Source organism: Leuciscus leuciscus (assembly GCF_965113295.1).
Source record: "Leuciscus leuciscus genome assembly, chromosome: 16".
NCBI classification, from domain to species: Eukaryota; Metazoa; Chordata; class Actinopteri; order Cypriniformes; family Leuciscidae; genus Leuciscus; species Leuciscus leuciscus.
The window spans coordinates 807,150-832,636 of NC_138740.1; the positions used below are offsets into that span (position 1 = coordinate 807,150).

A 25,487-nucleotide genomic window follows, 5' to 3' on the forward strand; every position below is an offset into this window, starting at 1 on the left:
ATTTCTGTGTATTAAAGTGACAGCAGTGTAATATACAGAACCTACTGCTATATATGCTGATAACCCTCTGGGGTCCATGGGGTTTTTGGGGCCCTGGAAAAGTTTTGACATGCCTTGACATTTATGCTTTTTTCAGTTGCTTTAAAACACATCAATTAATTTAGTTTAGTTTAGTTTATAATGACGTGGACAGTCCCTTGTGATAAAAAGAGCAGCTTTAGCCTCTACGGCTATTTTCCAGCTGTAGTCCCCGGCCAGTTGTTAGAAGGCATACATCAAATAAAATGCATTACAATTATATTTACAGCAGGGCTAAGCAAGAGGGAGTAAGACATACAAACGTGTGGCACAAAATTGAGGCAAGCACAAACAAACAAGCACAGATTGCAAAGGCATAAAAGCAGTTCATGCATTAAAACAGTACAAATCAACATACAAAATAATCACACAGAGGCCACATTGAAACGCACAGGACCTAACATTGAGACAGGCAGCAGAGATCTAGTGGCAGCAGCATGACCATGTCACATCACATCTGTCAGATTAATGTGTGCAGTTATAATTGTCGGACAGCCAGTTTTTAAGGTGTATAGTAAAGGTGGAATACGTATGTATGTCTTTGATTATAGTGGGCAAAGAGTTCCAGTTTTGTATTGCTGTAAAAGAAAATGATAATTGACCAAATGTGCTTTTCCTGAATGGGATTAGAAGGTCACCTCATGTGGTGCTTCTGGTGATCTGACTGCTATTATTACGTTGGATAATAAAATAATTAAAAGGAGCAGGAGCAGTATTATGCAAAAAATTGTAGACCAGACAGATGTTTTTGTATTTAATTACATCTTCCCAGCTTAGCAGTTTATGGTTATTAAGAATAATACAATGATGTGAACTGTTAGGCTTCTGGTCCAAAACTTTGAGAGTTTTTTTATAAAGAGTTTCTAATGGCTTTAGTGATAAACTGTTAGTTTGTCCCCAGCTTGTCAGACAATATGTTAGATGTGTCACAATCATGACATCCATAAATAATTTGGCAGCATTAAAAGTAAGTGCATTTCTAATATATGTAAAATTAGCTAGGCTAAAGTTGACCCTATTGCACACTTTCTTAATATGTGCTTTAAAAGAAAGATATGAATCAATAATAACGCCCAAATACACAAATGTTTTGACCTGAAATCGTTATATTTGACACAATGTTACATTGTCTCTTTGTGAAAAACATTCCCACAGTTTTATCTACATTTAGTTGAAGGCACGAACGATTTAGCCAATTGGTGATCTGATCCATAGCTATGGTCAGTTTGGCAGCAGCCAGATGTTTTGTCTTGGCATGCACATAAATTACAGTGTCGTCCGCATACATTAGTGTATTGATATCAGGGCAAACTGATGGCAGATCATTGATAATATAGACTAAACAAAAGTGGGCCAAGTATCGATCCTTGTGGTACCCCTGTGCATAAATTAAGAGCTAATGAACGATGGTTGTTCACAGAAATGTATTGAGTTCTACCAGTTAAATATGACTCAATCCATTTGATTGCAGAAGGGGAGAAATTAAAAGTAGAGAGTTTGGCAATAAGGACCTGATGGTTGACTGTGTCAAAAGTTTTACGAAGGTCTAAAAACACAGCGCCAACAACACCTCCCTTGTCAACCATTGCTCGAACAGTCTCTAAAAAGAAACAGTTTGCTGTTTCTGCAGAGTGATTGGCCCTGAAGCCAAACTGCATCGGATGAAGAGTAAATGGACTATTATTAAAGAAAGAGACAAGCTGCTCTGATACACATTTTTGAGCAACCTTGGAGACCACAGGTAGAATACTGATTGGGCGGTAGTTAAATATGTTCAGAGGGTCATTTGACTTTGACTTAAATATGGGAGTTACAATTGCAGTCTTCCAGGTAGTTGGAAATATCCCCTCTAGTACTGACTGGTTAACAATTTGTGTGATAGGGTAGGCTAGATGTTCATTCAGGGATTTAAGCATTTTAGAATCCATTCCATAAATATCTTTTGCTGTTGAGATTTTAAGAGAATTAATAATTGCCTGGGTTTAAATTTCAGAGATAGATTTAATGCTAAAAGAATACTTGCTTTCATCTATTTTGACAATATCCATAGGGGAAAATTCTGTGCGATTTCATCCACAGAATTGATAAAACCGATCAACATGAAAAACTACATAGGACTACAAGACTTAGCACAAGACAGGAAATGACAAAAGTACACACAAGACAAGTGGAACACAAGACAGGAATCATGACAAATTCCTGTCTTGTGTTCCACTTGTCTTGTGTGTACTTTTGTCATTTCCTGTCTTGTGCTAAGTCTTGTAGTCCTATGTAGTTTTTCATGTTGATTAGTCTCCCCAGGTGTATCTTGTTTCCTCATTTCCTAGTTAAGCTTGTTTGCCCCTGTGTATTTATAGCCCTTGTGTTTCACTTGTTACTTTGTCAGTTGTTGTACATGTATGGTTGCTTCTAGTTCGGTCCTTCTCGTGGTTTTGTTTCTTTATCCCTGGAGTTCTTTATTATTTGTTCTATGTGTTATTTCATTAAAACCCTGCAGATAGATCCTCGCCTTCGCCTGCTTTCTCTAGCACGTTGCAAAAATTTTCATTAAAGGCTACAGCTATTTGTGTTGGATCTTGTATTAATTTACCATTCAGGTTCAACTCTAACTGGTTTCTAAGCCTCTGGCTAATTCCCATCACATTCTTATTCTGTTCCCAGATCAGCTTTGTGTTACCCTTTCCCTCATTAATAATTGTTATAAAAAAATTGGCTTTAGCTTTTCTGATCACTTTGATTACGTAATGAAGTGAACCTATGCCTATCACTATTTTACTTAGTTTTTAATGGTCTTTTTAGAGCAGAGTCTCTTTCTTTCATCAGATTAAATATTTCAGTATTGAGCCAAGGGAGTGCATTTGTTTTTTTCCTTTCCTTTTACCTTTCTACTGAACTCCTTAACTAGACTTTGTAGCTTGGTGGCAAACATCTTGCTAACAACTTCTATGTTGATCCCAGTAAGTATATTTGTCCATTTAGTTTGCTGTACTGCCCTTTGAAAATTATGCATTTCATTCTTTGGAATCCTGAGTTGCTCCACAGGTTTATTAGAATGATGAAAGTGCTTTTTTGTAAGTTTTCTTGACAGTAATGTCAGATTATGGTCAGACAGTCCAGTAATAAAATTAAATGTTTTTACAATTCGTTCAGGCTTGTTTCTGAATGTGATGTGGTTATTCTAGTAGGACATTCCAATAATTGGATAAAATCCAGACTGTCTGAGATCTACTTAAAGAGGCTATATGCAACTTTTCCCCCAAAATAAACGTAACAATAGCCTTTTTATTTTACCATTTATGACTCAAACATCTCCTGATGAGCATACTGACACCTTGTCCGCTCACAGTGGGTGCACCTATAAGCCTGTATCCTATTTTTTCTATTTTCTGTCGGGTCGGATTTTTCGCGCGCTGTCTGCGGATGTGACGTCAAGCTCGTTCATGTTAAACGTTTCAGATCACTCTGCCACCACCGCTAGTCAGCAAACAAACTTAGTTTCTCAAACAATATATGTATTTGACTGTTCTTACCTCTGTAAACATAATGTTGACTTCTTTGCAGCGGATGACTTGTGAAGTGTGCACGTACGAGAGCGAGCAGAAAGGAAGAGCAGTTCCGTTTTTTGGCCACAGGTGTCAGTCGCGAGTTTAAATTTCAGAAAATTGCATGTAGCCTCTTTAAGGGATTTCCTATTAGTCTTATTTAGCCAGTTACAGTTTAGATCAGTGTTTCCCAACCGGGGGTACGTGAGCAGTCCCCAGGGGGTACGTGGGATGATAAAATCATGTTATAATATGGAAACCATTCAGTTAAGTCATCCTGTCCTGCCCGCCAACTGATTCTCAGCTTGCTTGTCCATGACCGCGTGGTAGTGTAACCATAGCAACAGGCAGAGAGGCTATAGCTTTGAGTAAAACACTAGCTAGCTATGGATCAATGGCTAAAAATATGCGTCGTTCCAAGCAGTGCAGTGCTAGCGGCAGCTCAAGTGAACCCATGGAAAAAAGAAAGAAAGCTGATAAGTCAAAGTACCGGCCATTTCATGAACAGTATGTCGTTTTCGGTTTCACGTCCACACCTACTGAACCGCCTCAGCCGCTGTGTTTCCTCTGCAGGGATTTTGGCAGATTTTTTTAGCAAACTGAACAACCTGAATTTAACTTTGCAGGGTAAAGACACACACATCCTAAACATGTATGACAAAGTGTGTGGATTCATGAAGAAGATCAAACTGTGGGAGAGTAAATGTGAAGATGGGGACACAAGTTGTTTCCAGCAGCTCAACAGCTACCTTTCTGCAGGTGATGTTGACAGAGCTCCTATAGTGCAACTAGTAAGCACACATTTATCCAGACTCAACAGTGAGTTCAACTACTACTTCCCTGATATTGAAAGCAAGTCTGCCAAACTTGACTGGGTCCGTAATCCTTTCATGACTGAAAGTACGGATAACAACATTCATACCAGACTACAGGAAAATCTGCTGGATGTGTCCTCAGTAGAGATGCGCGGTTGGCGGATAAACCGCGGATCGGGCGGATGACGTGACGAAAAATAATATTTTAATTAAATTCGGGTGGGTGGCGGGCGGTTGAACCAAGTCATCAGCAGCGCCTTGCAGCGCCCAATCAGCGGATGGCGGGCGGGTGCGGTTTTGAAAATTGGTCAAAAACGTTGGTGCGGATGGATGGCGGACGGATGATGAGTTTTGTGATGCGGTTGCGGATGAAATAATAGCCCATCCGCGCATCTCTAGTCCTCAGACCGTGGACTGAAGATGAGGTACTCAGAAATAAACCTGTCACAGTTCTGGTGTGATGTGGAGAAGGAATATCCTGATTTGGGGAAACATGCACAGAATGAACTCCTGCCATTTGGATCTACATATTTATGTGAAGTGACATTTTCATCCATGGCCGTAATCAAGTCCAAGCACAGGAACAGACTCAACTTGGAGAAAAGCCTGATAGCTGCTGTTGCCACACTGCCCCCAAGACTGACCAAGCTTATGAGTGAGAGACAGGGTCAAGTTTCTCATTGATTGGTGAGTCCTTGTGTCATATACAGGTCTAAACATATTTAGAGTAGGCTGCTACTATGTATATAAAATGTGATCTTTGTTTTTGTATAATTGGTCTGGACATGTGAAGATGTGAAAAATTCATACAAATATTGAACGAAGACAAGTATGAGTTATTATAGGAAGTAAAAATATCATTATTTACAGGTCAATTATATAGATGTTACACTGTGCAAACCTAAACTTTACACCAAATCTAAAAATCACACCGATCACATGCGCTTGTGGGGGTACTTCAGGCAGGATAAAGTGTTTTGGGGGTACAGTACCCTAAAAAGGTTGGGAACCACTGGTTTAGATCACCAAGTAGTATTACCTCGGTTTTAAAATCACATGCTTGAAGTAGCTTTTTAAAAGTGATATAAAAAACATTATTAGAGGAGAGTGGACGATATACAACAATGAGCACAAAATACATTTCAGATGAGAGCACTATATTCAACCCAATACACTCCAAATCATGGTAAAAAGGCCAACATATCTGATGACAGTTGATGTGATCTTTTATGTAAATCATGACCCCTCCCCCTCTTCCCTCAGATCTGTCCCGTCTAAAGATATTATACCCTGGTACATGTAATGCAGCAGATGGAGAGTTGTTATGTAACCACGATTCTGACAGGCCTAAAAGTCTAAGTTAGAGTTAGTGAGAAGATGATGTACTTGTTAAGACTTTGGGGTGAGGCTACGGATGTTCATATGCCCTCCAAAGAGACCCCTAGGTTTGAGTTGTTAATCCCAGATCAGTCGAGAGTGATTGACGGTTTTAACCCTCTGGGGCCTAAGGTGTTTTTGGGGTCCTTGAGATGTTCTGACATGCCCTTACATTTGTGCTTTTTTCAGTTGCTTATAAACATATTAATGGCAAAGGTGTAATTACACTCTATTTAGCACAAACAGGGCTACCATAATATGTGAGCAACATGTATGTACATGTTTGTATTTTTGAGAAAATAATGTTTATGCATGGTTATTGAAAAAACTAAAAATTTTAATTTCTGAAATAATGCCACAAAACACATACTAAATATGTGTCCACAATACTTCTGAATAATGCATTTTGTCGCCTAGAGTTTTTTCTTCAAAATGATGTGAAAATCATCCTGCCTAATCATTCACATAAAACAATACATTGATTTAAATTTTGTAAGACACTTTTTGTTTGGAAAGGCAATATGCGAGTGGGCGTGATTCACACCTGAGGAGACAATGGGGCCCGCATAATGAGGCTGCATACTTAATGAGCCTTTCATTCAGGTGTGTGACTGAGCCACAAGAAAGAATGCAAGGACAATATATTATATAATTGGTTCACAGTTGTTGTTGTTTTTTCCACAAATTGTGCTTGCAAATTGTATAATATCCAAGGTAAACATTTCTAGTAATTGTGCTGTTAATTGTTTTCATACTGTATTTTCAGATTTGGAATATATTCTCTACCCAAATGTGTCACTAATAAAACACAATACAATTATTTAAAGAGAAGGCTTATATTGACCTTTTAAGATTTTGTTTACATCTATCCTTGTATATATATATATATATATATATTTTTTTTATTATTATTTTTTTTGGTGCTATTTTATTAAAAAGGTTATACAATTACAGCAACAATAAAAATTGTAACAATATTTCCAGTGTAATTTTTACTTGTAAAAACGAAATTATACATTTTATCATACGTAATTCAATTCATATGAGCAGAAATTGGCAACATTATAAGCTTAGTTTGATAAAAGCTGTTCATTCATTCACACACAGAAACGCGATTCATATTTAAACAGTCTTTTTGCGTGTACAGACACTTGCGATTAGAACAAAGGAAATATTGAACTGACCTATTCCTCAGCCGGATCCGTTGATCCTCGAAATGAAACTTCCAGCAATTCTGAGGTAAATTTTCCAGGATTATTATTAAGATAGTATTATTCCTCACAGCGTCGTAAAGTACATGAGTCTGAAAGTGAACTCGCGGTGTGTGTTATCCAGCTGATGTGGGCGTTTCACAGGTCTGTATGGGATCGCCTCAGATAATTTGCGTTTGAATAGCGCGCGCTCTCCGTGGGCGGGGTCACATTAAAACTTAATGAGCTGAGATGAGATCGACTGACATCTCTCTCTTTTCATACATATTACATAAACTGTGAATATTTGTTTTTTATACAAATTACTTCATTTAAAAGAAGAGAATTCAAGCTTCATGCCTGTGTGTCTGTATGCCTGTTTGACTGAGTATTCGCTGAGTTACAGTTCATTTTCGGACGCGTTTCAGAATGGACTACACTGACAGAGAGAAAGCAGAACTCACATCATGTTTATTTTTCTTTATTTGGCAAAAAGCACAACACTTTGTTTTTATTGTTAGTATACACAAAAAAAATACACACTTAACAGGATCGATTGATGTATGAAACTTGTTTGTAAGATCAAAGTCAACAGAGTATTTTGAATCTCTTTTGAAATGATAAGAAAAAAAAAAGTGAGCTGGTATCGCCGGCGATACCGCCGACCCCAGGGGGTTAAAAAAAGTTCAGTTTGCGGTGTTTTTTCAGAGCAGGGTTTACGATGCCCTTGAATGCACTGTGGGTTGTACCGTGCAGATTTTCACGCTTACCTTGAGCGCAATGACCAGTTACTGTGACATCAGGACGATATGATCCAGTAGGATCAGAAACGTAGGGCAAGGAAATAGATGTTTGCTCCTTAACGGTGAAAGCCGTTGTTGACGATCCACGCGCCGACAGATGGCCAACCCAGGCCTTCGGTGCTCACCAAGCCCGGCGTCACAGCCCTCTTTGTCCGAGATCTCTGCTCCCCACCACCGATAGATCCACCTCCCGGTCGATGTCGAGTGAGCCCCAGCCCCTGAGAAGCAGGGATAATGCTCCTTGCGTCCTTGCAGCTGGCACCACGGGAAGTCGGACCTGGGCACGGGTGCACATCTCCGGACAGCAACAGGTAAAGTATGTTGATGATCCCACTGTCACTTTGGCGTTTGCCCCGGACTGCATTACTTCGCTTGTGTTGATCCTGGCCGGCCGCAGTGTTTACAAACGCTTGCATTAAAATATGCTTTCCGTGTTCGAAATGCTTTATTAACGTTGTTTCTCTGTACTCTGTTATATTATGGCAAGCTCGCTTTATGTTTACAAACGGTCCCGAATCTGTCAAGTTTAAAATATTTTTTCGCCATTTTCGAAGCTTGTGACATTAATGGCTAATGTCTGATTACACTGTATTCAGCACAATCAGGGCTACTGTAATATGTGAGCAGCATGAACAGTCAAACCAAAATTTATTCACACACCTTCAACATTTCTCACATCAACACAGTTTATTCACTATAATTTAGAAAATGGTAATAAAATATGACAAGAACTCAGAGTTATCAAATCACTTTGACTGGTTTTGTCCATCCTTCTGTTAGACTGTCTCACACATGAATTATGTTGAATATCTGTCAGCTGTTAAATTTAACTACAAAATTAGATAATAGCAGTTTAGCTCAACCAATTACCAAGCAATGCTTCATTTTGTTCAGTCTGTGAGTAAAAAGAGCATTAGCAATTAAAGAAAACACACTTCAGCAAAACATGGTCAGGTCAAAGTGTCGGAATCATTTTTGGTCCCAAATTTTTATATATTTTACAGGTAGTCACTGTATGAAGAATTTTTGGGTATAATATGTCACAGTTTACTTTATTTTGCGTTCTGAAAAGACACTCACTGTGTCTGCATGGGCCTTACACACTCGCTGTGTCTGCATGGGCCTTACACACTCGCTGTGTCTGCATGGGCCTTACACACTCGCTGCGTCTGCATGGGCCTTACACACTCACTGCGTCTGCATTGGCCTTACACAGTCGCTGCGTCTGCATGGGCCTTACACACTCGCTGCGTCTGCATGTGCCTTACACACTCGCTGCGTCTGCATGGGCCTTACACACTCGCTGCGTCTGCATGGGCCTTACACACTCGCTGCGTCTGCATGGGCCTTTAACACTCGCTGCGTCTGCATGGGCCTTACACACTCGCTGCGTCTGCATGGGCCTTACACACTCGCTGCGTCTGCATGGGCCTTTAACACTCGCTGCGTCTGCATGGGCCTTACACACTCGCTGCGTCTGCATGGGCCTTACACACTCGCTGCGTCTGCATGGGCCTTACACACTCGCTGTGTCTGCATGTGCCACACTGGCGCGACATTTAACCCTCTGGAGTCTGAGCGTTTTTTTGGGCCCTGGGGGTGTTCTGACATGCTCTGACATTTGTGCTTTTTTCAGTTGCTTATAAACATATTAATGGCAAAGGTGTAAATTCACTCTATATAGCACAAACAGGACTACAATAATATGTGAGCCACATGTATGTACATGTTTTCATTTTTGAGAGAATAATGTTTATGCGTGGTTATCGGAAAAACTAAAAATTAAAGTTTTTGAAATAAGGCCACAAAACACATACTAAATATGTGGCAATAAGACTTTTGACTAATGGATGTCCTCGCCTATAGTTTTTTCTTCAAAATTATGTGAAAATAGTCTTGCTTTATCGTTCACATAAAACCATACATTGATTTAAATTGATGTAAAACAGGTTTTGCTTGGAAAGCCAATATGCGAGGGGGCGTGAACGAGGAGTGGTTTACACCTTAGAATACACCCACTCTGCATAATTAGCCATTCACTCAGGTGTGACACTGACTGAGCCACAATGCAATGACAAAAGATATATTTAGAAGAAGACTTATATTGACCATTTAAGATTTTGCTTACATCTATCTTGTAAATATGTTTTGCTATTTTATTAAAACGGTTACAATTACAACAATAATTACAATTTCAACAATATTTCAAGTGTACTCTTTCTTTGTAAAAAAAATGATTAGGCCTATAGGCCTACATTTTATCTATGTATTCATTAGTTTGAATATAACCAACATTGGCACAGCTAACATCTTAGTTGATGACTTTATTTTTGACAAAAATAGTATTTTATATATAGAAATTGCTAAACAAAAGCTTATTTGATGTGGCAGTATATTCTACAGTAAAAACTGTACCCAAATCTAGTCAACAAAATGTTGTCTTTCATATTTCGTCTGACTGTAACGTTGTTTTCATGAAATATTAGGGCATATTGTTAATTTGCAGTTTAATACGTTGCTTATACAAATAGCCTACATTTTATTTCAACATTCAGTCGATGTTTACTTATCTCAGTATAGCAATGCAGTTTGCTAAAACATCATCATTCATTCACACACGCGATTTAAATTTAAACTGTCTTTGCCAGCTGTGGTAAACAGCGCGCATCTGTGCCGTTCATTCATTCATAAACAGAAACCCACGTGAAGAAATTCACGTGAGAAGGAAAAAACTTACTAGTATTCCTCAGCTCGCTCCTCGATATACCCGCACTTCTGAGGGACATTTTCCATTAGTATTATTCCTCACAGCGCTGCAAGACGGTGTAAACAAGTAATGATCTAAATAAACTTGTGTGTTTTCTCGAGCTGATGGGGGCGTTCACAGGATTGCCTCAGCCATTTGCGTTTGAATAGCGCGCGCTCTCCGTGGGCGGGGCCGATTATAACGTAATGAGATGAGATGAGCTCGACTGGAATCGCTCTCTTTTAATACAGATTTCACAAGATGAGAATATTAGCTTTTTATATAAATTACTTCATTTAAAAGAAGATAATTCAAGCTTCATGCCTGTGTGCCTGTATGTCTGTTTGACTGAGTATTCGCTGAGTTATTGTTAATTTTCGGACGCGTTTCAGAATGGACTTCACTGGCAGAGAGAAGGCAGAACTCGCTTCGTGTTTATTTTTCTTTATTTGGCAAAAAGCACAACACTTTGTTTTTATTGTGAGTATACACAAAAATAATACACATTTAACAGAATCGATTGATGTATGAAACTCCTATGGAAAATCAAAGTCAACAGAGTATTTATGAGTTTCTTTTACACTAATAAAAAAAAAGCGAGCTGGTATCGCCGGCGATACCGTAGACCTCAGGGGGTTAAAGCAACATCGCTACTCTTTTAGAAAAAAATACCACCTTAAAAGCTCTCGCCGGAGAACACAGGGAAACAGCGCGACAGCTCGCCGCGATGATCCGCTAGCTGACGAGTGTGCTGGATCTGCTTTCTCGGCGAAGAAGACTTCTAAGAGATAAATCTGAATCTATGGCGAAATTAAGCGTCTTTTATAGGCAGATGCCCATTCTGGCGGGCTCTGCGCTCAGCGGGGTGGGTGTGTGCTGCACTGTTGTGGCTGTCCAGTAGCAAAAGACTACTTGTTATACAAAAGACTTAAGTATTCTGAGAAAAAGGGGTTTTCCCCAAAGCCTGTAGCTACGCAATACTCGTTCCCTTATCTCAGGGAACCGAGGTTACGTTAGTAACCGAGTCGAGTTGATGCTCAAGAAACATTTATGATTACGATCAATGTTGAAAACAGTTGTGTAAAACATTTTTCAGTAATTTTTGATGAACATAAAGTAAAAAAAATAACAATAAAAATAAAACATTTATCTGATATAGAAAGCTTTTGTAACATTATAAATGTATTTACTGTAACTTTTGATCACTGTAATGCATCCTTGCTGAATAAAAGTATAACTATACAAAAGACAGTGCAAAAGACACATTCAGGGCAAAAGTGCAAACAGGGACAGTGCAAGATGGAAGAAAAATAATGAAAGTGTTCAGTGCACATAGAGAGAGACGAGAGTCTTACTGAAGATGGACGGTTTGAATATGAGCCCCCTCATCCACCTATGCATATAGCCTACTCGCTCACATAGTATTGCACATAAGCTTCGTAAACTTTGACATTCACGGCACACAGATTTGAGAATAGAGTTACAAGTCTTTGTGACATTTTTTAAAACAGTTCCTGTTCAATGGAAGACACAAGTGAACATTACATGCCTGGCATTTCCCATGTGTGTCCTGCCTTTTAGCAAGCTGTCCTTTGCCATGTGTCATACCAGTGTGTGCTTTACATGCCACCATTCTTTCATCCACAGCTAAGTTTCTTTTAGGATGATAAATGGCTTTACAAGCATGATGGATAGTGTCCATGAGAGGTTTGACCCTGAAAAGATGGTCATGTTCAGCTGTGCCCCTTTTTCTGTCATTCTCCTCACCTGCATCTGAGAGACTCATGTGCACATTCCATGCAATGGTTCGGTATCTGTCTCTTGACATGACTGTGGCAGGAAAAGCCAAAGAGAAAAGACTGTGTTGCCGCCAGTAGTCCCTGATGGAGCTCACCTTCACCATGGCCATGTAAAACAGCAGCTCAATGTTTCGGTACATCTCACTGATGCTGACATCTGGCCATTTATATTTGCGGCCTTTTGCAATGGCAGCGCCTGCTGTTGTGGCACAGAGTTGACACTGCACTCTCAGAAAACACATCTTGAAGAGACTCTGGGGAGTGTGTGTGTCAGCAGGACTCAGCTGTGGTCCAGGTTCCCGTGTCGGCAGGAATCTCAGAGTCTGTGGAACCATATCAATTTCAGTCTCTGTTTTCCATGACAGAGTGACTGCCTTTTGCTTGCCTGAACGTTTGTCTTGGCCCTCTTTGCAACAGAATATGTAAACAGAAAATCTAAAAGAAAGGGTAAAGGTGTACTTACTCAGTATCATTTTCAATTGTTCTGAAAACTGAACGACACCTGTCGCCTGTGTGAGTTGCAGGTGAAGGTGAGAGTGATGCTACCACATTCCTAAAAATAAAAAGTTGAACAAAGTATACCAGTACATGCATAACTGATGGGCATTAAGCATGTTGATAATAACAACAAAAACTAATCTATATAATATTAACATTATCAATCACTAATTCAAATGTTGTGCATGCATAACAACAACAGCAACAAAACAATTTTTGTAAAGCCACACAGGCACATTTACATTTTTTTTTATCACTAAGTATATAAACAAAATTGAACTAACATCTGTAAACTAGTGGGTAAATATCATAGACTGTAAAAAAAATAATCGGACGTAGTGTCCGTGACGTCACCCGTAGGTTTCTGAAGACCGTTTTTGAAGCCTAAAGTGGCCGTAGCCGACCGTCGCCATCTTGGCAGCGCGTCACTCAAATTTATTTATTTTTACAGTCAGACAATGAGCTGAGGTAACGTGACGGCTAACAGACAGCAGACAAACGGCTAATGATGACTAATGACCACAGCAGCGGGAATACACCTGTCACTCAAAAGTCAAAACCACTTTTTGCCCCAGGCTGTAAACATGTTTGTTTCTGCTGTAAAGTTGGGCATTTTAACATGGGGGAGATGCAGACTTGACTCACTTTTGCAGCCAGCCTCAAGTGGCCAGTTGACGAATTGCTGTTTAATTTACTTCCGTGTTGGTTTCAAGAGAGAGACAGGGAGGTTGCCGCTTGGTAAATATGTACTTACTCTTTCTGATTTTCGCTTGTGTTGCTGCGTGCCCTCTTAGTGCGAGTTGCGAGATGATAATGAGGCAGCATAAACATTATAGTTCAAATATAATCTATACATTCATATTCTTTTAAAATCATACATTACATATCATATTTATATCATACAGAATATAGCCTATACACCATTTAAATCTAAATAAAACGAGCCTATTAGGACATATTCCTCTGCTGCTCTTCGGTCATTTCTGACCAAAATTTTTCTGTTTTGAATTTATAAAAATCACAGCTTCATCGGAATGGTACGAAACTTGGTGACTTTTATGGCATTTGGAATGTGAACACACAACAAATTTGAGGCATGATTTGAGCAGGCTAAGTGGTCATAAAAATAAATAATCACACTTGTGCTCTTTGATAAAAAATGACCGACCATAGGAAATGAATGGGAAATCGACAAAAACACATACATTCTCTACAAATCAAATCAAAAAAAAAAAAAAAAAAAAAAAAAAAAAGTGCTGAGCAATGAAGGGGTGAAACTGTAAAACATCAATAGTGCAAAACAGACCCACCCACTGTAACACACACACACACACACACACAAACACAAACACAAACACACACACACACACACAATTATAAACACAAATGAACTGGAGTAGTGATTAGGAGTAGTAGTAGTAGGAGTAGGAGTAGGAGTAGTGATTATGATTCACAGAGTGTCAAAATTATGTATGACCCTATGATTTATGGCAGTGGTTCCCAAACCTGTCCTGAAGGCACCCCAACACTGCACATTTTCTTTGTCTCCCTAATCAAACACACCTGATTCAACTCATCAGCTCATTAACCCATGTGATAATGAGCTGATGAGTTGAATCAGGTGTGTTTGATTAGGGAGACAAAGAAAATGTGCAGTGTTGGGGTGCCTTCAGGACAGGTTTGGGAACCACTGATTTATGGCCCTCCCCCATATGGACCACCCACGTTGTGCTCACCTGTGACCTTGCACCTTTGATCCTGGGTCATCCTCTGGGGTCAGTATGACCCTTTTATGACCAGTGGATATTTGGAATACCTCTGTTGATTTGGTAATGCTCTAGGGTCTGATTTGTCTGTTTGAACAATTTGAAGATTTAGACTATCGTCTGATATCAGGTTGGGTCTGTGTGCCACAGGCAGGCATCGATTATGTTTTAAAGTTAGTCCATAGTCTTTACAAGAGTGTGGTAAACGCTGGAAACTAGTGTCATTTAGCTTAATCTTTGGTTTTTAAGGGAAATTAAATATTCTCAGGAGACCCATTGACGCCTGAAGTTATGACTTCTGAAGACCTCTCATGTGTAGATTCACTGGGTTGAAAAATGCTGTTTTGTAATTTACACATCTGCAATTAAGAACTAGCTTTAGGGTCTTTAACAAAAAAGCCTTCAAAATCGAGGAGGTCAAAGGTCATGCTATCCTGCGATAGTATCATCAGCTCTCCCCAAAGTCTGTTCATGCGGGCTGTTCAACAGACACTCAGCCTGTCGCATCAACAAATGCTAACAAAATTCTGCATATATTTTGAGTAGCCTATTTAACTGGTAGTATATCCTCAGTAAAGCGTTTCACCCTGGGTGTTTCCACAATGATTAAGGGTAGTTCAGGAGATACAAGAAGAGTAAAAATGACAAACATCTTATACGTGCAATAGATCATAGCTACTGTAGAAAAAGTAAGATCAAGCTTTGAATTAAGACGAGTAAAATTAAATATATTCACTCCACAACCCCAACCTCTTTATGTGAGACAGAACGACACCTCGATGCCGAACTGCCAACTGCTCGGACTGAGCTAAAATCAACCAATCGTCGAGATAATTTAATATGCGAATGCCCTGGAGTCTCAGAGGAGCCAGAGCTGCATCCACGCATTTTGTAAAGATGCGGGGTGATAAACCTAGGCCGAAGGGAAGAACCCAATACTGGTATGCTTCGCCCCCGAAAGCAAACTTCCAAAAATGGAAGTACGCGTCCTTCAAGTCTATTGTGACAAACCAGTCCTGGGACTGAATCTGTTACACAATCATATTAGCGTAAGCATACTTTGAACTTGAGATTCTGAAACCTGCTGTTTAATTGACGCAGGTCTAGAATAGGACGCAACCCCTCACCCTTTTTCGGAACAATGAAGTAACCTGCGGAACCTGCTCCATAACCAGAGCCTGCTCGGGGTCCACCACTGTGGGGAGGACCCCTAGAAATCTGGGCGGACGAGAACCGAACTGAATTCTGAACCCTTTTCTATAGTGTGCAGGACCCACTGAGAAATATATGGCAGTAGTTTCCACGCTGCCAGAAATTCTACTAGGAGAACCAGTCTCTCGAGACTGGCCTCTGGATTTGGTTGAACAGTCACTTTGGTGCCCTGAAGCGGCGAACCGGTAGGGAACAACCGAACTGACCGTTCTACGCCCCTCCTCGGAGGATCGTATGGGGACGATGACACCTCGGTGCCCTGAACGGAGAACCGGCAGGGAACAACCGAACTGGCAGCGCTGCGACCCTCCTCAGAGAGTCGCACCCCAGAGGGTGCCGAGGAGAAACGATTTCTCAAAACCGTCCCTGCCCCGGAGTAACCTTCAGAAGCCTGATAGCCTCAGCGTCAGGACTTCTTGTCTAAGTTTTAATAGAGATAACGACAGTACTCAGATCTTGCCTACCTCTAACTAGCTTTGTTCCTACGACCCTCCTTGGAGGATCGCTGGAAAAAAGCAGGCACCTCGGCGCCCTGAAACGGCGAACCGGCAGGGAAACCGAAATGACTGCTCTATGACCCTTTATGCTGCGAGGAGCTTTAGTAGGCTGAGACTGCTCCCGCCCAGCAGTCTCAGGAACATTAGATTGGTGAGGAAGAAACCTCTGGAACGCCGCTGAATAATTTATTCTTCGTTTTATTGAAAGCAAGAGCGTCCAGAAGAAAATACTTATTTTATCTTTATTTTTCTTTACATCAGAAATTTTTTTATTTTTATTATATATATATAATATATATCCTCAGAGAGTCGCCCCCCAGAGGACGCCGAGGAGAAACGATTTCTTGAAACCGTCCCTCCCCGGTATAGTTTATCTGTTGCGTGATGCAATTCTCGAATAGCGTCAGTGCTGACATCCTCACAATCATCCATGTCCTTATATACTTTACCCACCAGCGCTGCCTTTTTTTAATAATATTCATCTATTTTTATGATGGCTGGTGGGTAACGTCGGGGTTATGATGACGCCGACTCGGGAGAGAGATAGCTCACAAGCGTCTCTTAAACTCAAGGCACTGTCATACCATGATACTTAATACCCATAACATTACTATAGTAGAAGTTTGGGGATTAAACACATAAATAGAAACCGGTTTATTCCACGATCTCGACACCTCAGTGTGGAGATAGGGAAAAAACGGCATTCCCTGACGAGGAGGCTGAGATATAGAGTTTTCCTTATATTTTAACTCTCATAATAACCGGCTGGCCAGTAATATTTAACTTAGCAACAGCACTAGATAAAACCTCCTTTTAAAAGTTTCTTTTCTTTTTCTCCTCTTTATTCAACAGAGTTATGAGCTGACTTATTTATTTATTTATTGAAAACTCATAAACATCTGCTTTATTCTTTATTTTTAATTGTTTTGTTCTCTTAACAAAAACACTAACGATACCAATTACACAATCATATTAGTGTAAGCATCCTTTGAACTTGAGATTCTGAAACCTGCTATTTAATTGACGCAGGTCTAGAATGGGACGCAACCCCTCACCCTTTTTCGGAACAATGAAGTAACGGCTGTAAAACCCTGACTGTCTGCTGGGAGGAGGAACCCCTTCTATAGCTCCTTTTGCAGAAGTATCAGTACTTCCTGCTCCATAACAGGAAGCTGCATGATTATGTGGCAGCATGAGTGCCTCATCCCGGGGAGGAGAAACCGCAGAGCGTGCTTTTCCCCGAGATAAGGCACTGGATCTAACAGGTGAAGGCAGAGATAGGGCGGGGCCCGTCTCAAACCCCGCTGTTCGATCCATTTGCGATCCCCAAGATGCGCGTCGACGCCGTGCCTCGGCAGCAGCAGGACCCGCGCCTCGGGGAGCGTGCACCGAACCGTCCTCCTCGAAGAACGGCCGGCGGGAGCGGAGCGTCCTCACGGACAGCTTCTCGCAATGCTCACAGTCAGCCCCCTCGAGAACTGACTGTTGGCATGCTCCACTCCCAAACAAGCAACACAAAGCTGAAGTGTGTGTCCCCACCCGTGATATAACGTGGGCAGGGAACAACACAACGCTTGCTTGCTCTCTTTTGCCATAATATATATATATATATATTGCAACTTGACAGACAACAATAAATATGACAAGGACAGAATACACAGATCGCTTGCTGAAGGCACAGAAGCTGCCGCGGTCTGTCGCAGGGGTGCTTTATAGCTTCCTGGTCGATGACGTCACCCGCCTATGACGTCTCGTCTTTCCATTGGACTGATTATACACGTGCTTCACGCAGGGCGTTCCCACCGCGTCTCGACGCAGCTCGAGTTCCCTTGAAAGGGAACAAGACAGACTTGGCTTATTTTAATGTTTTCTCTCTGTTTGTTGATCAGTTTATGGGGGGGCGATGCCTGCCTGTGGCACACAGACCCAACCTGATATCAGACAATAGACTAAATCTTCAAATTGATCAAACAGACAAATTAGACCCTAGAGCAGTGGTTCCCAAACTGGGGTGCAGAGACTGACCACCGGGGGTGCGCGAGAGAATGTTTGTAATGGCGGGAAAAAATGGTTTGTCTCTTTATTATTTTTACGTATTTAACTGAGGTAAACTTCGCATGCGAAAGTTTTATTGAGAAATAAAATTTCACATTACAAGCTATAAATGACTCATGATTTGATTTCATTTTACAAGCTCGTCTGTGTCACAGTAGCCCTGTTCATATTAGGCGCAAAGTGATAATTCATTCATTTATTTTTTCGCTTACTACATTCATCAAAATGGACACCTGGTTAAAAACGGGCACTTTAAAGAAATCAAGGGACAGTAGGAGTGATCTACATCTACATTGGCCTCTTCTGTGGAGATGTGCACCGACCATGGCGCTGAATATATGGAGAAACCCGATCGAACAGACTGAAGACGGGGTGAAGAGGCGGGAACAGAGAAACCTAACAGAGATGTGCTGGTCAAGAGAAATAGGCCTACATTCCAGAGTGAGAAAATGTTAAAGCTGCAGTCGGAAATGTTGAATGTTTACAACTCTCATGCCCCTCCCCACTACCAGCGAGCACCCTCCCATCGAGGTCGTGCTCGTCAGTGCGTCACTGTGCGTGTGTACCTGATTTTCTGTGAACGCGTCCGTCTCTTCAGCATCTACCAACACCATGGACTCGGAGGTAGGCTGCCCTGGCTAATCTATCCATAGATAGCAATAACCGAGGAATTGGAAGCTTGTTAGTAGATTTTCTCTCCGCCATCACGCTTCATGCAATCTCCAGGCGAACTTCAGGCGTGGCGTGTGCATGTGATATTAACGTGCGCGAGTGAGGGGGGATCTGTGGCGTGTGCACGACCTGTGATTGACAGTCAGATCTCACACCCCCCTGCGCTGATTGGACCTGATGAAGCGGGAGCGCTGGATTTTTGCAAAACAAATAACACGCTCCAGGTGGAGTTAGAAGCTCAGGTTTTTTTCTAAAACCACCTTATTTATGTTGTTCTGTCGGATTATAGTGTCAATTTCACTGAATATGATCAAAATTTTTTTACCGACGCCAGCTTTAAGTAAGAAACGCAAATACAGTGACAGTTCATTGGTTTTGAGTTTACATGGATTGGTGATGCAGAAAGTCCAAACCTGCAATGTGTAGTCTGTGCTGAAGTTTTAGCTAATAGCAGTCTCAAGCCCTCATATATAGTACGGCACTTACAAACAAGACATAGTCAATTACAAGACATGTCTGCAAGTTATTTCCAAGAAAAATTTGAGGAACTGCAGAAGAAGAAAAAAATTATCCACTCCCATTCAGGCTTAGGGACTTCCAAAAATAATCTGCATATCTGGTGAGCTACCGCATAGCTAAAAAAGGTAATATCATAGGGTCATACTTAATTTTGACACTCTCTGAATCATAATCAGTACTGGTAGGGCTATTACCATACAGCATAATTAAGTCAGAAGACTGAAATTAGAGGTTGAAATGAGATCCGATCCAGATGGATTAAGCTGTGATAAAGCATTCCTGTTTGTTTTGTAATTTTTTTAATTGAATTTTAATGTTACGTGTAACAAAATGCTTTCTCTGTATTCAGGTTTCACTGTAGTAATAATAATACCCTGGAAATCCAGAGTTCTCGCAAGAGCACAATTTGATTTTCGGATTTGGGTCTGGATTTCCAGGCTATAATAATAATGCAAAAACGTGCATACTTCACATTAAAAATGTGACAAAAATGTCACATTAAATCTTGACAAAAAGTATTATTTGAGAATTTCTAAAAAGTACATTCAAATCCACATCTTAAAAGTAAGTAATTTTGTCCAAAAACTACTAGTGAATTCACAAGCCTCTCTATAGAGAGCTATACAGGCATCTACTGGTAACAACATGAAATGACATGTCTTATTTTATTTTCTCTCAACAGATGGTTCTGACTTAATAAATTGGATTTAGAAGGCCTTGTCTCTATATTAATCTATAATATAACATTAATTGAAAATTTTTTTTTTTTAAATTAGAAGAATTTTTATTTATTTTTTTATGGCAAAAATTAACCATAATTATTGTATAAATATTAATTAGTAACATTAAATCCTCTCAAAATACAAAATATTATTGAACAAAAATATATTATATTAGTTTTACTGGGGTGGAGGAAGTTTCATTTACAGGTGTCCGGTCACTTCTGACCACGAAGATAACAAGTGTGACTCCCAAATGATCGTGTCTCATCTCTCTTCATCATCGTGTTCGAGTTTGAGCATCTACACAGCGTTGTGACATTAACTTCCATAGTATAGAAAAAAATAATAATAAAATACTATGGAAGTCAATGGTGACTCAAATCTGATTGGTTACCCTTATTCTTCAAAATATCTTCCTCTGTGTTCAGCAGAAGAAAGAAATTCATACAGGTTTGGGACAACTTGAGAGAGTAAATGATAACAGAATTTTTGGGTAAACTGCCTAATTTCAGAATCTTTTTCTTTCTTTTGAACAGCCCATTTTCAAGATTTGATCCAATCTGACCTTTGAACTTCTGCGCCCTGGAATCAGATTACATGTAACAGTTACTTCTTTATTATGCTATATAGGCCCAGGTCTGACACTTTAAGCTTGTGTATGTACTGTAATAAATAGTGATGTTTAAAATGTGCTTACTACTAGAACAATTGCTTTTATAGCTACACATTAAGACATGAAGTCTGCAAACTTATTACTTATCTGTATCATATTAAGCTTTATATTCACCAAATTTGCTCACACACTTCGGTAACAGAGACACGACACAGGCATACTAAAAGAAAAGTAAAAATGTTTAAGTTTGAAAATAAATAGCCTCTTAAGTCTTTAAGTATTGGAGTCAAACAACTACAGCTGCACTTCCATATTGGATCAGATTACAGACATTGAGAAATGACCTGCAGGAAATAACCTGTTCTTTTAAAAACATTATCAAGTCAATTCATCATAAATAAAGACCCGGACTTTAAAGGCACAATATGTAATTTTTTGGGATTAAAATATCCAAAGACCACTAGAACAGTGTTATATATTTTGTTGACTTGAGTACTTACATTATCCCAGATGTTTCCAAGAATGTTTAAATCCAGTCATACCTGCGTTACCCTCGATTTCCAGGTTTATTTAGTAGAAACCATGGATACACCAAACACGCTTTAAATATCATACATTTTATTAGACAAGGGAACAACTGTTTGGATACATTTATAGACAGAAACCGAATCATTGTTATATAGTTCAACACTGTTAGTTTAATTGTTTAAATCGCTTGTTTTCTTGATTTTCTGTGAGTTTTTACCGTGCCTCAGAAAAACACTATTTTGTCAAGTGACTAAATGGTATATACATGTACATGGTATAATCAGATGCAGCTTTATTTTGACCATCATACAATGTTTTATAATTAATTGCATGCAATTTAGCAACACAAGTCATCCAGCATTTATTAAAATGATATTCTAATATCACTCTATCTCACTGCAGTGCAACAAGTGTCTCATAGCAGCCGCCGAGCGAACACACAGAGAAATGTTATAAAATCATTTTCAACAGACAAATGTAAATGATAAAACAGCGCTGTGTTACTCCACACACTATTGACCGGAAGAAGCGGAAGCGGTGACATAATAAAAGTTCAGCTGAGTCGTGTCTCGCGCTCGTCTCTCATTAGCAATCGCTCGTTCCGCTCCCCTGCTCTGCTTCATACTACAGTAACATTAAAGGGATACTTCACCTCTGGAAAGATGAATGTGTATTTAAAATAGGTCATTTATGTAGAAGAAATGTGAAATTATTTTTGAATTTGGAGCTTTCTAGACTGAGAAAAGCCAGAAAATTTATTTTTGGCTTATGTGGATGAAAGACAACAACTCCCAGAATGCACTTGCTTCACTGCCCTAGGAGGCCACTCCCAAGCCACGCCTACCGGTAAGAGTGCGCAGTTGAAAACAAGGCTAGGCTACTAGTGAGACTCCGTGACGAGTTTGCCCGGGATTTCGCCCAAAATGTACGGGATTCGGCTCTTGCGTTCTACAGTCGCCATTCATCATGTTTACTGTGGCGAGCAGGACGAGGCTGACGGCCGCGGGAGAACGTCATCATGTTTACTGTGGCGAGCAGGACGAGGACGAGGCTGAGGGGCGCGGGAGAACAGCGCGAGGCCGGTGGCGTCATCACTGAGACGCACAGGTCTCGTATCTCTCACGGAGGAGCGGGAATTTTCTTAGCAATGTTAAAACGCACATCAACCGATCACTTGTTTAGCGTTCATGTAAACACTACATTCAGATTCACCAATCGGAATGAATTCAGTTAGATTGAAACAAAAGGTGTGCATGTAAACAATGAATGGCGACTGCAGAAAGCAAAAGCCGAAACGCGGACATTTTGGACGATCTCGACGGCCGGACATGTCCGGGAAAAGGAGGATGGTAACCCCTACTACTCAGCTTTCTCCTAATACTCAGCTTTCTCCACAGAACAAGAGCCTGCTAGCTTAGCTTCCAAAGAAAGACGGCTGATACTATGTGTACATTCTGTGAGTGAGATCCCCCTATGGGCGGCCTGAAAACATGTGGGACAGCCCCTCCTACTGGCTGTAGTCTTTTGCTTCTGGCCAAAAAATCCTCAGATGACGCAAAATGACGATTTTTGCGTCATCGGAGGATTTTTTCCAGACAAAAAATACACAAATCTCTCGTCTCAGGGGGATATGAGGGTGGAAAGCACGGTAATTCGAAAATACTACAGGTTTTCTACTAATACAAAGCTTAATGCTAAATCCGGAAGTATCCCTTTAATAATCTCACCCATGAACAGGATTTCTGGCCGAGTCCCATCGGATTCTTTTCCACCGGCTGTGAGATGAAGACAACAACTCCCATGATTCCACGCTCAATCTCAGCGTCATCAAGCATTGAATAGACGACCTCTAGCGGCGAAAAACTACATATTGTAGCTTTAACCCAATGTAAAGCATATTTATATGTTGGGATGAAATCTATTGTAATGTGAACAGAAGATACACAGATTCTCACAAACAACTAGAAATATTATCCTGTAAAATAAGGCACCAGTACACATGTCAGTTCTGAAGAAGAAACAAAAGTGTTCCATGTTTGACTCTGGATGAAGGATTGGATCATTCTGGAAAGTTACACAAACACATGTGTGTGATGATCACTATGGGTTTGTGTGTGTTGATTCTGTTGAATGTGATGTGTCTGTAGCGGCTCTTTATTCTCCATCAGCTGATCTAGAGAAGGTTTCTAATCCTGTCAGTAAAACACAGACAGTCAAATTATACACTGTAGAACAACTAAAACAAACTATTTGCACTATTAGTCAGAGATAATAAAATAACCCTGTGATGTACAATTTTTTAAATATCTCTTAACCATTCAGATTTTGATTTTGCTTCCAAACAACCATGAATGATGAACCTTGACCCTTATCCATAATCCTGTATGACTGTCCTCTTTCTATCATTGGGTCAGTTTTATTTATTAAAACAAAAGTAGTAATAAATATTTAACATTATCTTCTATTGCAAATGATATTCAAAATAATGCAATTTTCATCATTCTGATTATCTGCTATAAGAAGTGTGGTTATTTTTACCACCATTATTCTCATACTCCAATGCACAGCACAAATGATGAACTCACATAGAGTAGGAGTGTTACTGGCCACTGTTTTAATCTACTTAAGTCAAACACTAAACACATTTCTATGGACGTATTGGATGGTTATTCTGCGCTGTGATGAACATCAAACTGTGATAGCAATGCCGCTTCAGACAGGGTTTCCTACACTGCCATTGTGTTCTTCACACTGTCTCTGGATGAAGATAAGCAGTAGACACTGGTGGCAGCGAGTTCAGCGATTCAGAGCGGAGGGAAAACTTCAGAATAATGTCAGACTTCATTCATGGAGTTGTGTGAACAACACACGTCATATCCGTGTACGTACTAGCATGTGCACTTTGGTCAGAGAGGAATAGTTTAAAGGGATAAATCATCCAAAAATGAAAAAAGTATAAAATATAAAAAAGTATTTAAAAGAAATGTTATATGGACGAGCACGTCTAGTATCTGTAAAACCGCATTTTTCCATCATAAAAATATATCTAAATTACACCATATGCTCTCATTGACAAATGCGGAACAATTAGTTAATGCGTTCATGACCTCAAGGCTAGATTACTGTAATGCTCTACTGGGTGGTTGCCCTGCACGCTTAATAAACAAACTACAGCTGGTCCAAAACGCAGCAGCTCGAGTTCTTACCAGAACCAGGAAGTATGACCATATTAGCCCAGTTCTGTCAACACTGCATTGGCTGCCTATTAAACATCGCATCAATTTTAAAATATTGCTGATTACTTACAAAGCACTAAATGGTTTAGCTCCGCAGTACTTGAGCGAGCTCTTAACGCATTATAGTCCTTCACGTCTATTGCGATCTCAAAATTCCGGCCAGTTAAAAATACAGAGAATATCAAAATCGACTGTTGGCGGTAGATCCTTCTCCTATTTAGCACCAAAACTTTGGAACAGTCTTCCTAACATTGTCCGGGAAGCAGACACACTCTGTCAGTTCAAAGCTAGACTAAAGACACATCTCTTTGACCTAGCATTCACATAACACATTATAGACTTCTATAATTTAATGTTAGGCTGCATAGATTAGGTCAGCCGGAACCGGGAACACTTCCCATAAATCCTGATGTACTCGTTACATCATAAGAAGAATGGCGTCTACGCTAATATTAGTCTCTCTGTTTATCCCGAGGTTTACCGCAGTCCGTCGGATCCAGGCCGTATCCAGATCTGATGAAGGACCTGTGCCTGGACGCGACGACAGCGCAGTATTAGTCTTTTTAGGCAAAGGGACAAAGCATGGACAACATTTCGTAAGACAAGAAGTAACGCTGATTGGGAAGTCTATAGACATTTGAGAAATTTGAGCAAGACAAAAACTCGAAATGCAAAGTCTAATTATTATAAAGAATGTCTTTCTTTTCATTATAAAAATCCTAAACAATTCTGGAATAAAATTAAAAACATTATTAATACATCAAATAAACATTAAGTTAATCAAATTAGAGTTGATAATAATACAATACTTCATGACTC

At 40.0% G+C, this 25,487-nt stretch overlaps 1 protein-coding gene and 1 long non-coding RNA gene across 5 annotated transcripts in view; one reads left to right on the plus strand and one right to left on the minus strand.

The window, feature by feature from the left end:
- The window catches only part of LOC309477794 (NACHT, LRR and PYD domains-containing protein 3-like), a 105,079-nt gene that overhangs the window by 46,848 nt on the left and 32,744 nt on the right, over nt 1-25,487 (minus strand). Inside the window, exon 7 of one of the 4 annotated variants that reach the window (XM_082141206.1) lies at nt 21,479-23,624. The exons of the other annotated variants lie outside the window; for them this stretch is intronic. Coding sequence (XP_081997332.1) covers nt 23,606-23,624 — 19 coding nt within the window. The 3' untranslated portion in view covers nt 21,479-23,605. Of the gene's footprint in view, nt 1-21,478; nt 23,625-25,487 lie in introns of those variants that run through there. 4 annotated transcript variants of the gene reach the window in all.
- LOC309478053 lies at nt 16,710-18,013 on the plus strand. The gene is made up of 2 exons (XR_014198790.1): nt 16,710-16,827; nt 17,492-18,013. It is a non-coding gene; the product is annotated as an uncharacterized lncRNA (long non-coding RNA).